Source organism: Octopus bimaculoides, chromosome 9, assembly GCF_046866305.1.
Source record: "Octopus bimaculoides isolate indiv1 chromosome 9, ASM4686630v1, whole genome shotgun sequence".
NCBI classification, from domain to species: domain Eukaryota; kingdom Metazoa; phylum Mollusca; class Cephalopoda; order Octopoda; family Octopodidae; genus Octopus; species Octopus bimaculoides.
Window position 1 is genome coordinate 3,466,713 of NC_142936.1, and position 12,062 is coordinate 3,478,774.

Sequence of the window (12,062 nt, forward strand, 5' to 3'; positions counted from 1 at the left end):
ATATAATACCAGTAATATACCGAGGTCGATTTAATATACTTTACCTCTCCCCGTAACTGCTGGCCTTGTGCATAAGATATGAAATCATTCTCAAAGCAAAAACAAGAGATTTATCTGTGTCTGTCTGCATGTGTCTTCGTTTGTTAGTACAATCATACACACACACACACATATACATATATATATATATATATATATATAATCGTCAGAAATTACAAAGTTGCCGAAGGGCCGATAATATCTATCATACACGAAACTCTCAGGCCTTGAGTCATTTTGAGACCGTTACAGTTTACTATATATATATATATATATATATATATATATATATATATATATATAGTATGTATGTATGCATGCATGTATGTGTGTGTATACGCGCGTGTGTGTGCTTTTATGTTAAGTTTTAATAAAAACAGCTTAACATTAAACTGAAGAATTTGTATAGTACATGTTTTACAAGACGAGTGACAGGGACTTGGAAGTTTCGGTCTCAGTCCGACGAAGGTCAGTAGGTCGATACTTCGAACTCACTGTCATCCCTCTTGTAAAAGTTATGTACCATAGATATAAGGCAAATATTGGCGGTGGTGCCGTAAATTAGATTAAGCTTCAGTTCTCGAATGTTATTTACTCCATCGCTCTCTGAAAGAAGGAAAAAACAGAGTCGACCCCGGCGGGATTTGAACTCAGTATAATAAACTTACTCGGTATGAGAAATCAATAAAAAGATATAAGGCTCACCCCAAATGTTTCCTGGAAGCTTGCCATTGGAAATCCAGGTTAAAATCCTTTAACAACAAGTGAAGTACTGTATTCCTGTAAACGGGACACGTTCAGTGCGTCACTCTTTTGAAAGTTCATAAACATAAATAAAAACTTTCAGCTGTTTACAGTTAGTTGATATTTGATGTAAGCGGCGCACCTTCAGATTTATACCTCAATGGAACTTGTGAAAAGAATTTAAATAACGATCGGCAAATAGTTTTGTAGTCTTATTTAGAAAAGGTGAAAGATTTTTCTATGTAAGAAAGTTACGAGAAATGAGACTGTACGAAGAATAGTTTCTGTTTTACACCAGGACATTAGCGGTTCAACTGAGTTACAACCGGATAATGTGAACGAGACCGGAGTGTCAAGCGCACTTACTTTGCTGGGAACTTTTCAACTGTCTTATATTGCAGTTGTAAATTCGGTCCCGGCTGAGCAGATTAAAAAATATTGTCTTCTTTTTTTAAATGAGGAAATAGGCGTGGGGGGGGGGTCTAAATTTTGAATTTGAGATTTTTGAAAATTATTTTTCAGAATCGGAATCTCCATAGCCTAAAACGTGGGATTCCGTAAAAAAAAAAATAATAAGGGGGGGGGGGAAGGTTCAGATTACATATAGTCCGTCTCTGCCCACCCGACATACACGTGTTGGGTGCATCATAAATCAACAGCAGTATTTAACGTATTTTTATTATAAGAACTTGTACATAAAGCTGTAATCACCCTGTTTTTATTGTTTGGAAAAGTATGGACTACATTTATTATTTTAATGTATTCTTTTTTAAAAACTGTAGGCTGTAGTTTAGAGAAATTTGGCTGCTCTTTCTACATGTTTAAGCGACCACTTGGAGATCCGTTTATTACCTAGCCGTCTGCTCGCACAGTGGTAACACATTTGTTCATTGGTCTATTCACGTACATACAGAAGCTAAATAGGAAACCCTCCATATTATCGTTAGAAATAGCTTCAGTTTCCTTAAGTACTCATTATCGTCTTAAAGTGAAAAGTTATACTGAATAAAGTTATCCCTTGATTTATTATGTGCAACCAAACAATTAGATGTTTCTGTCTGTTTTTCTAGGTTCGCGCTATCATGGCTGACCTGGGGTTAAAGAAGAACAGCAACACGCGCATTTCAGAAACATTGAAGCGCGAATCTTAATGTATAACTTTGCGCGTATAATTTTAATTCTGATAACAATGCGGTCTCTTTGTTTAATTATATTTTGTCTATAAAGTATTTTGTAATATTGTCAACTTGTTTCCCTTGTAACGAATAAAAATTACACGTACATACATACATACATACATACATATGAATGCGGGTGTTTATTTACACTTTAACCATTTAAAAAATTTATAGACCCCAATTTTATTCCTGTTTTACTCCCATAGCTATTCTGTTTCAAAAAAATCCTATTATATTTTTATTATTAAACATTTTAAGGAATTGTATAGAAATATTGTTAAAATATTTTGCACGTTAGTATTTTATGTATTGTAGAAGTATAAAGCAAGTTATTGCACATAAATTTTATCAATAAAATCTTATATGAAGCCCCAAAGGACCCATATTGCGAACCATCGAGCTAAACGCATGAACGAGCCACCAAGTAAAACCGCCTGGCGATCACTCGACCTGCGCCAAATAACAGCCAAAACAACCTGAGATCACGTGGAGTTAAACAAATCTAATTTCCGTGGAAGGCCGTAAGCGGCCTCCAGTGTGGCATTAACCACAATGGTAAATGGCGCTTTAAGTGGTTCGTCTTTTGCAGCGATGTCAGCATGTTTGGAAGACGGTCGGAATGTATCGGGTTATCACCACAAGAAGACATGGTCCATGTTGTATGCCGAAAGACTGAAGAATCTAGGAAGGTTCTCGCTGTATCTTAATGTCGACAGGTTTATATGATTTTCATTATTCTTCATCGTTATATTTCTCCAATTTCTATCGCACACCGTAGAACAATTAATTTTGTTTTTATTGTATAAATAATCATTATGATGAAAATAACAATAGATTATTAATTAATTAATTAATTATCATGAGTGTCTTAAAAATAAAAATAACATTCCACTTACAATATTTATAATTCAATTAAGACCTTTCTTTTATTTATATTTCAGTTAATAAAGAATTACATAAAAATGCATATAAGTAAATTGATATAAATACATGGAAATATCCGGTAAAACCGAATTAGTGTCGAAATCTTTATTATAAATAGTTTTCTTCTTCGTATATCGTGTAATCAAAACATGATGTGAGGTTCACGTGTGTCTGGTAACATAATTAATTTTGAGTAACTTTGTGAAAATTAAATAGTATCTTTATCATCAGAATTACTATTATTAGCAAGAGTGGCTGGAGCTTTGGACTAAATTTCCCTTCAAAGAATTTTAGTTCCCTTCGGTCTGGCTTAAAACCCGCGGGCTTTTCGTTTAGTCTCTAAACCAAATCGTTCCGTAACAATGCGGTACGCCGCGGATTTTTAAAACTGCAATTTAAGGTTTTTCAAAATCCACACTAACTACTTGAGCCTTATGAAAATGTGTTACTCATAATGTCTGGAGTATTTTTTTATTTTGATAATTTAAAAACTTTAAAACAGATTTTAAAGAATTTCCTATGTGTAGTGCGCTCGTAATTTTACTTGATTTCCACTGAGTCTAAAAGAGTGGTTCTCAACCATTTTCTGCTTATGAACCTCTTTGATATCTATTTTACTCTACTGGTCCCTCATATCCATACAATCTTTCATCTTGCTTCAGTCATTTGAATGCTGCCATGCTGGGGCACCGTCTTGAAAGGTTTTAGTCGAACAAATCGACCCCGGGACTTAATTTTTTAAGCCTGGTATTTATTCTACACACCAACACCGGTTGTCAGGCGGTGGTGGGAGGACAAACACACACACCAAAGATGCACACACCTATATATATAAATAAATAAATAATCGAAAAATATTTAACAATATTTCTTAAAATAAAAACAACTTATCGAAGAATTGCTGTAAACTCTTCCATAAGTTGTGTCTTTATTTTTGACTCATTTGATTAAATCATCTACCACTCCCCCTCACCATACCACTGCTGTTGATGTTTATCAATCCAAGGAAGAGGGAAAATAAAATCCAAACCAATTCTGATGGGATTCAAAATCAATTTTCACTTGGTCTGTTGTGCTTTTACTTCTGTTATTCCTCTCTGCCTTAATACAATAACTTAGGATAACGATGATTACTTTTATATTTTTCTACAGGATCCAAAATGAAACGGGCTACAGCAACATTAGAGTCCAAGTAGATTCTGGGTCAGTCAGCATCACCACTGGACAAGGACGTGGCCGAGAATGGACTTGGAAGCTGGGCATTCCAGAGGTTCAGTTTCATCCTGCTTCTTGTCGAGGTCTTCGCTGTTCCCGCCATGGAGAGTTGCAGTGTACCCTGCAGACCTCTTTACCCAACCTGCTGATGTCTCCAGCACCTCCCACCACTTCCAGCCAACTGTCTTCCCATCTGGTGGCTTCCCTTTCCAAGGGAACAGACAGCTGTAGATGTCGTATTTGTGGTAATGTTATTCTACCAGCCGAAAGGTAAACTAACTTCTCTTAGATTATCATTTATTTCACTTCCTCACCTGAGGAATAATCGTTTCCTTGATCAGCTCTAATTCATTGACATCATCCACATATGCCACTTTTTTAGTTTAAAGGGATAACCCTCAATTTCTCATTTTTGAAGTGGTACATACAGATCTATATTTAAGAGATGAGGAATTATGTACATTATTTACATTTGACGGATATTTGTCCTCATCTTGTTTGTTGTTAACACAATGTTTTGGCTGATATACCCTCCAGCCTTCATCAGGTGTCTTGGGGAAATTTCAAACCTGGGTTCTCATTCCTAGGGTATTTTTTCGATATTATTATTATTATTATTATTATTATTATTATTATTATTATTATTATTATCATCATCATTATTATTATTATTCAGGTTACTGCTGAGCATTCCAGAATTTCAGTTCCATCCTGTTTGATTCCAGGCAGTGACCTGAATAATAGAAATAATAATAATAATAATAACAACATTGAAAAATACCTTAGGAATGAGAATCCAGGTTTTTAATTTCGCCAAGACACCTGATGAAAGCTGGAGGGTATATCAGCTGAAACGTTATGTTAACAACAAACAAGATGAAGACAAAAGTCCATCAAATGTAAATAATGCAGTACATACAGAGTCGGTACTTACAGAAGAGATGAAAGGAAACAACCTTGACAGAGCATGATACTGAATAGTTCTGATTAGTGGTCTTTCACTCTAATCTTCCTGCAGATGTCATATGTTGCAGCAATCTAGGCTCTGAAAATGGTCCCAGAATCAGCTGCTGTGAGGTCATCTGCCAAAGTGTTGGTGCTCAGCTTTATTAAAAGATTTTGATTAATCTAAGTTGACAGGAACCCACTCGTGCCAGACTCTGTATCCACATTTCAACACTTTCTTTGATGTATTATATGGAGTGGAAATTGTTGTTCATTCGATCTATTCAAGGCGGCATGTGTCTACTCATTACCAATCAGCACGGCGACAAGTGTCAACCTCGTAGACCTTGGCTAAAATCTTGAATTCTGGGGTCTCTCTTGATCTGGTCCTTATCTCAGCAGTGCTACCACTCCTTGGTTCACAACTGGGGATTCTCCAGTTCTGCTGCCAGTCACAGTGGATATCTGCCTAGAGGCCTCCAAACAAGTCTGACTTTGGTCAGCCTGGGTTAAAGTGGAAGACATTTGCCCAAGGTACCATCCAGTGGAACTAAACTTGGAACCATTGGTTGGGAAGCAAACTTCCTACCACACAGTCACGCTTCTGCCTACATATTCATGTACTATGTGTGTGTGTGTATATATGCATACATATATATATATATACTCGCGCACACACACACACACACACACAGGACCACAAACCACAGACAGTTTCTGATGAGCCTTCGAGCAGAAACAGAATTTATGTTGTTGGAGCCGTGGTTATGGATTAACCTTGTCTGTTGGTGTAAGATGACCAGAACACCAGTTAAACGAGGAAGATTTTTCAGTTCCATTCCTTGTATTTAATAGTTACACTGATTACTGGTACGTCCATGGCTTGGACTAAAATCGACGTAGGTTTTTCTAAGATACCCGAAGGTCACTAGTTTCGGTGAAGGAAGCAATCAATTAAAAATGATTCTGGTATTCGGCTGATAATTTAATTTCACGGTCCCTGAAGAATGAAAAGGCAAAAAATCAAACGCAGATCAGAAGTGATCTAAGGGGAATAACTATCATCGAGCTGTTTCAGAAAGGGAGATTAATCAGATCAGATGTAAATTTCTATTTTGGTTCAGTTATTTGGTAGTAATATTCCACGATCCATAATCTTTGGAGGTTGCGAAAGAAAACTCATTTTCGTATCGTGTGAGCATGAACTTGTTTTAAGACTGAAAAAGAAAGATGGACTGATCACTGCTAGAATGCTTTTCTTTGATCATGGATCTATTCAGCTTGACTTGTGGCTAAACAACGATGGCAGACATTCATTATTTCTTTTTCTTTTTCGTTTTTATTTCCTGTAGAAAATTCCGAAGAGTTCTTCCCCTACCATCAGAAGCCTGGATGGAAATGTCTGGCAACCATTTCTGTCATCAACATGAAACGAGTGGTTCTTCAAAGAAGTCTAAAACCAGTTCAGTTTCTAGTACCAGTTTGTCACCCAAACCTGGTGATTGTCTGGTCAGTGATTTGTACTTTCTAGTGAATTCTACTGATCTCAGCCCTACGTCTCTCATCAAAAAGATGGACTCCACTCAGTTGGTGTGCAGAAGATGTCGAACAGAGCTTGGTACTTGCTTACCATCCTGTGGAGATGGTGAGTTAATTTCTCAGATTTTGAATTATCATTTTCTCACTCTTGTCTTTCTCTTCTCTCTGAAAATGTGTGATATGTATGTGTGTGTGTGTGTATATATATATATATATATAGAGAGAGAGAGAGAGAGAGAGGAGAGTATTGTAGTTCGCTAGAAGCATTGTGTATTGTTTGTGAAATATAACATGTCTTGAATGGCACAACAATGCATAATGGGCCATAATAACTGTTATAATTCAATTATTCATTGTCTGATATAATATTTTCGAATATAAAAATTCCTTCTTCAGGCATTAAGACAAGAGGTTATGTCCCTTGCTTGATGTTTTTAGATTTGAACACATCCAAAGGACGTTCTTGCTTTCTAATTGCAAAACAGTCTTAGTTGATTGAAAGGTTCACATACATACGTTTTGTCTTCCATTTTGCCTTTGCTGCATGCTTCAGACAGCTAACTGCAGCAGATTTTCTACGGCTGGTACCATCCATTATCTGTTTCTAAGCATAATATTTCTCCGTGACTAACATGCTTTCACAGAATTTTGGAAATGAAGGATAACGATTTACACCTATCGTATGATGTCAAGACAAAGCAACACAAACATACACATACCCACATGTCCATACTCTCTCACACACTATATATATATATACACACACACACACACACATGATAATCTTCTTTCAGTTTCCATTGTTAGCTTTTTGCATATTATTATTATTAATATTATTGTTGTTGTTGTTGTTTATAGCCTCTCAAGATAACGAGCCTGGCAGATTTGTTTGCAAGATTTATTCCTACACCATCAACATGACGAATCTAATCAACTCTGTAACTGAACCTCTCACTGGTATAAACAGGTGAGTTATTATACTTTCCTTCTTCTTCTTTTATTGGTGCTTCCAGTCATTTGCCAGTTGCCATTGTGGGGTACAGAGCTTTAGAACTTGAAAGGTTGGAAAGCAAGGTCAACCTCAATGGGATTTGAACTCAGAGTGCCGTGTGCTGGGGCAAAATATTTTGCACACTTCATTTCACTTTGCTCCAGTCCATTCAGCTGTAATGATTAATCTGTGAAGGGCTAGCTTCTCATCCAGGGGGAATGTTGTGATCTTGGTCACTTATATGCTATGGAAATTAGATAACCGTCCTTATGAGTCTTATGTCTTGGGGTTGTTGATGATGATGATGATGTGATCTTATATGTTCTTTTATTTTGACTTCTATTTCTAGTAGGTCATTCGCTCAGGCATACATATAGTGCCATTATGTTAAACTGTCGTATGTCCTAATTTTTATTTTTGCTTGCAATAACAGGTTCTTTTGGTCTGCAGATGCCAAGATATGAAAATTGCCAAAATGTAGTCCAATGGTTTTGCTATGAAATGGTGAAAGTGATTTTTCGTTTTCTGAAAAAAGAACGTTTTGGACTTACAACACTTTTGCATAATAGCAACAATATATATAATCCTGCACAAGTGCATGTGTCTTGTATATGTATGTCATATTTATCAGTACAGCTCTATGTATCGATGTATATATAATGGTGTTTATACGTAGTGCATACTTTGATATTATTCTGCTTTTAGGTGGACCTTTACGGAAGAGTCTTATTTGGCCAGTTATCTCTTAGAACAGAGTCGAATCTACACCAGTTTCAAATTCATCATTGAATCTTCAAAATCCGACAACCAGCCAGCCATCACCTGCTTGGTATGCTATAAGTTTGTGCTTTGTTTTTCGTAAAAATTGACATTGTTATTATGATCACAGAGAATGTAACTCAAATACAGGAGAGATGGTCATGTTCTCAATAACATAAAAGAATCATTATTATTGCTGCAACTAAGGTAGCAAAGCTGACAGAATCCTTAACATCCCAGATAAAACGCTTAGCAACATCTCGCCCATCTTTGTCCCGAGTTCAAATTCTGTTGAGGTCAACTTTGCTCTTCACCCTTTCAGGGTCAATGTAATCGACTTACCCCTTCCTCAATTGCTGGCCTTGTGCCAAAATAAGAAAGGCTGCATCTCCCCTCAGCATCCGAACTGCCACACCCACTTGTCTTCTCCCACGGTGCTGGCACTTATCAAGTATCTTAGCATCATGGAGACCATGCCTCTCGATATGTATATAAAGATAAACATTTATTTCTTGTAGGTTTGGTTGTTAGATACCATTCAAGTGTATGAACTCAACGATATTCCAACTGCTGCTGAACATAAGCATGTCCACGAACTGTCCTTGGAACCAGAAGTACGACAGAAAATTCTTTATCAGGCTGAAATAAAGGGTGTTCCTAAGTCTTCCAATAAAGAGAGGTAAAAAAAATTTAGTTTTATCTTTTATTTTAATACAGTTCTATATTTAAGAGATGATGAATTATGTACATTATTTACATTTGACGGATGTTTGTCCTCATCTTGTTTGTTGTTGACACAACGTTTCGGCTGATATACCCTCCAGCCCTCATCAGGTGTCTTGGGGATATTTTGAACCTGGGTTATCATCGTCGTTGTTGTTGTTTTTGTTGCTCAGGTTACTGCCTGGCATCGAACTCAGACGTATGCCGTACTGGTTAAGAGTGCGGGCTACTAACCCCAGGATTCCAAGTTCGATTCCAGGCAATGACCTGAATAATCAGTTTTTGTTCTCAGAGACAAATGTAAAGGCAACCAACAAGTCAAAAACTGTTATTCAAAAATCTGCCATTTACAGTCAAAACTTATACATTTGAGGCTTCCACATCAGGGAAGGCTATTTCTCTTATACTGTCTGGTATGATTCGAGTCACATCAGGAAACCTACCCATGCCAGCATGAAGAACAGACATTAAATGATGATGATGATGTGTTATTTCTGTTTTGTTTTTCTCAGGAAAATTGCTGAAGAAGTTCTGAAACTCTGGAAGTCAGATGTTTCTGTTCATATGCTGACCCTTTCACCTCAACTGACCACAACGTTGCTACGCTATTTAATTTGCAGCACCAATTCTTTGCCATTCTCCTGTCGAAGGATTAATGAATTTCATGTAAGAACAATTTTTTTTCTCTATTTGTTTAAATTGCACTGATAATAATGAAAATAACAAAGGAAATAGGTTTGGTTTGGTCAAAATTAGTGTGGCTGTCTGTCATAGCTTTGCTTGTTCAGAAATGACTTGTATCAAAACAACTTGTACCATAGATTTCAGATCAAAATCCATTAACTGATACTTCAACATCTCATTAATATATTTCTATAATCTGTTCAAATGACAATTTATTTGAAGATATTAAATCTCTCTTTTTTTTTTGTCATTTTTCAGGTTGGTTTCTTACGTCCACCCTAAAATCCAAAGATGTTCAGTTCTATTGACTGTTTACAAATGTCTGTGTTATTGAATTTTTATTGAAGACACTGAGCTGGTTGAATTGTTAGCATGACAGACAAACTGCTAAACACAAGTGTTTGCACATGCATGCGTGTGCACACACATACACGTTAGCCTCACACATACATCCATACACATAACAATAATATACACATCCATACACATGCACACACATAATATCATCATCATCACCATCGTCGTTTAACGTCCGCTTTCCATGCTGGCATGGGTTGGACGGTTTGACTGAGGACTTGCGAGCCAGAAGGCTGCACCAGGCTCGAATCTCAATCTGATCTGGCAAAGTTTCTACAGCTAGATGCCCTTCCTAACGCCAACCACTCCAAGATTGTAGTGGATGCTTTTACGTGCCACTGGCACGAGGGCCAGTCAAGCGCTACTGGCAACAACCATGCTCAAAAGGTGTTTTCTATGTGCTACTAGCACAGGAGCCAATCTGGCAGCACTGGCAATGACCACGCTCGAATGTTGTTTTTTCACATACCACCAGCACATGTGCCAGTTAGGCGACGCTGGCAACGATCACGTTCGAATGGTGCTTTTTGCGTGCAACCGGCAGGGGAGCCAATCAGCAAAATGTAATATCACCCCACATAACACATACACTAGGATACTTGTACACTTGCACATATATGCACACACACATACATACCAGTACATGTAACACACAGCACTCCACATAAGGTATGCACTGGGTCACTTATTCACATACACACACACACAGGTCCACTATTTTTCAGCTTGCCCTCCCATACATACACGTTCACCTCCATTCATACATACGCAATCACACACAAAAACACGAGCAAATTCATTTGACTGGGTTGCCATCATTATCTTCCTTCCATTCAGCCTCTTCTGGTTATTTCATCCTGTTGAACTGTTAAACCCTACACATTTTTTTTTTCATTCTCTCTCCTTTATTTTTCATATTCCTTTCTGTTGAAGAGCATATGCTCAAAACGTAAAAGACTTTTCCATTCTTCTTGAGTGTTAACTAATACACCTGCATCTGGTTCCTACACCTAAATTTGAACTAATATATATACACACACACATACACACACACCAGAGTAAGCACATAGATGTGAAACAAGGTGAAAAAAATAGTACTCAAATACCAGAGGTAGAGTAATATACTTTCTGTTCCATTCTAAACAAAACTGTCTGATGAACGGGAACATGAAACTCTGAGTAACAGTTTTTGTGATGTTTCTGCTGCTTTTCAATAAAGTATATACATATATTCATATACAAACCTAAAGGTGTATCTTTTTAACCCAATCTGAAGAGGTTCTTCCCCGCCCATTATTTTAGTCATATTTATTTATTCTTTATTGGGCTTAATTGAAACAGCTGTAAGGGTCTATATTTCATTTTTGCTGATAATAAATCTTTATTAAATGCTATATCTCCATTTTCTTATTTTTGATATATATATGAAATTTACTGGAATTAGAGAAATGAATATTACATTTTGCTAGAACCATTCAAGAATGGCCTGGTATGCAATATAGCACACAATGGAAAAACTAAACGATAGAAATAGCTGAAACTAGGCAGAAACAAGAAGAGACAAAAGGGTTAAGGAAAATTTGAGAAAGACAAAAAAAAAATGGGGAATCAGAAATAAAGAAGACGAGGGGAAGTGGTTAAATAGGAAGGGAAGCGACTACAGTAAAATAGATTAAAGTTAATGTGTGTTGGCTTTTGCACAATTCACTTGAAGGTTGGCATTCAATAATGAAATGTTGAACTTTAGGTTTGATAACATGGTTGAAACTTTGGACTTTCAAGTGATGCCTAATTGAAACATTGTGTACTGTCAAGATAACATCCTGACTATAAAATATTCTGCCAGTTGTGTCTGTTATGTATTAACACCAGCTGTGAGTACCACAACTCATTTGCGGACCAAGTCGGTTTAAAAGTGCAACATGTCTCAGTATTATTCATAATCTTCATCTTGCGTAGTTTGT

General features: G+C 36.7%; 1 protein-coding gene across 1 annotated transcript; it reads left to right on the forward strand.

Moving 5' to 3' along the window:
* The first annotated feature begins 2,495 nt into the window (after positions 1-2,495).
* LOC106869152 (E3 ubiquitin-protein ligase E3D) lies at positions 2,496-11,492 on the forward strand. Its single transcript, XM_014914757.3, has 8 exons — positions 2,496-2,677; positions 4,038-4,370; positions 6,398-6,690; positions 7,443-7,551; positions 8,281-8,404; positions 8,853-9,013; positions 9,570-9,723; positions 10,000-11,492. Exons 1-8 carry the CDS (start codon positions 2,514-2,516, stop codon positions 10,021-10,023), a joined length of 1,362 nt encoding a protein of 453 aa, XP_014770243.1. The 5' UTR covers positions 2,496-2,513; the 3' UTR covers positions 10,024-11,492.
* Positions 11,493-12,062: the final 570 nt, after the last annotated feature.

Excerpts from the sequence above, each read along its gene's own strand:
- LOC106869152 (XM_014914757.3), top strand. The coding sequence starts at position 2,514 with ATGGTAAATGGCGCTTTAAGTGGTTCGTCTTTTGCAGCGATGTCAGCA. Across the intron at positions 9,014-9,569 it reads AAGTCTTCCAATAAAGAGAG|GAAAATTGCTGAAGAAGTTC; the intron begins GTAAAAAAAATT and ends TGTTTTTCTCAG. Across the intron at positions 9,724-9,999 it reads GAAGGATTAATGAATTTCAT|GTTGGTTTCTTACGTCCACC; the intron begins GTAAGAACAATT and ends GTCATTTTTCAG.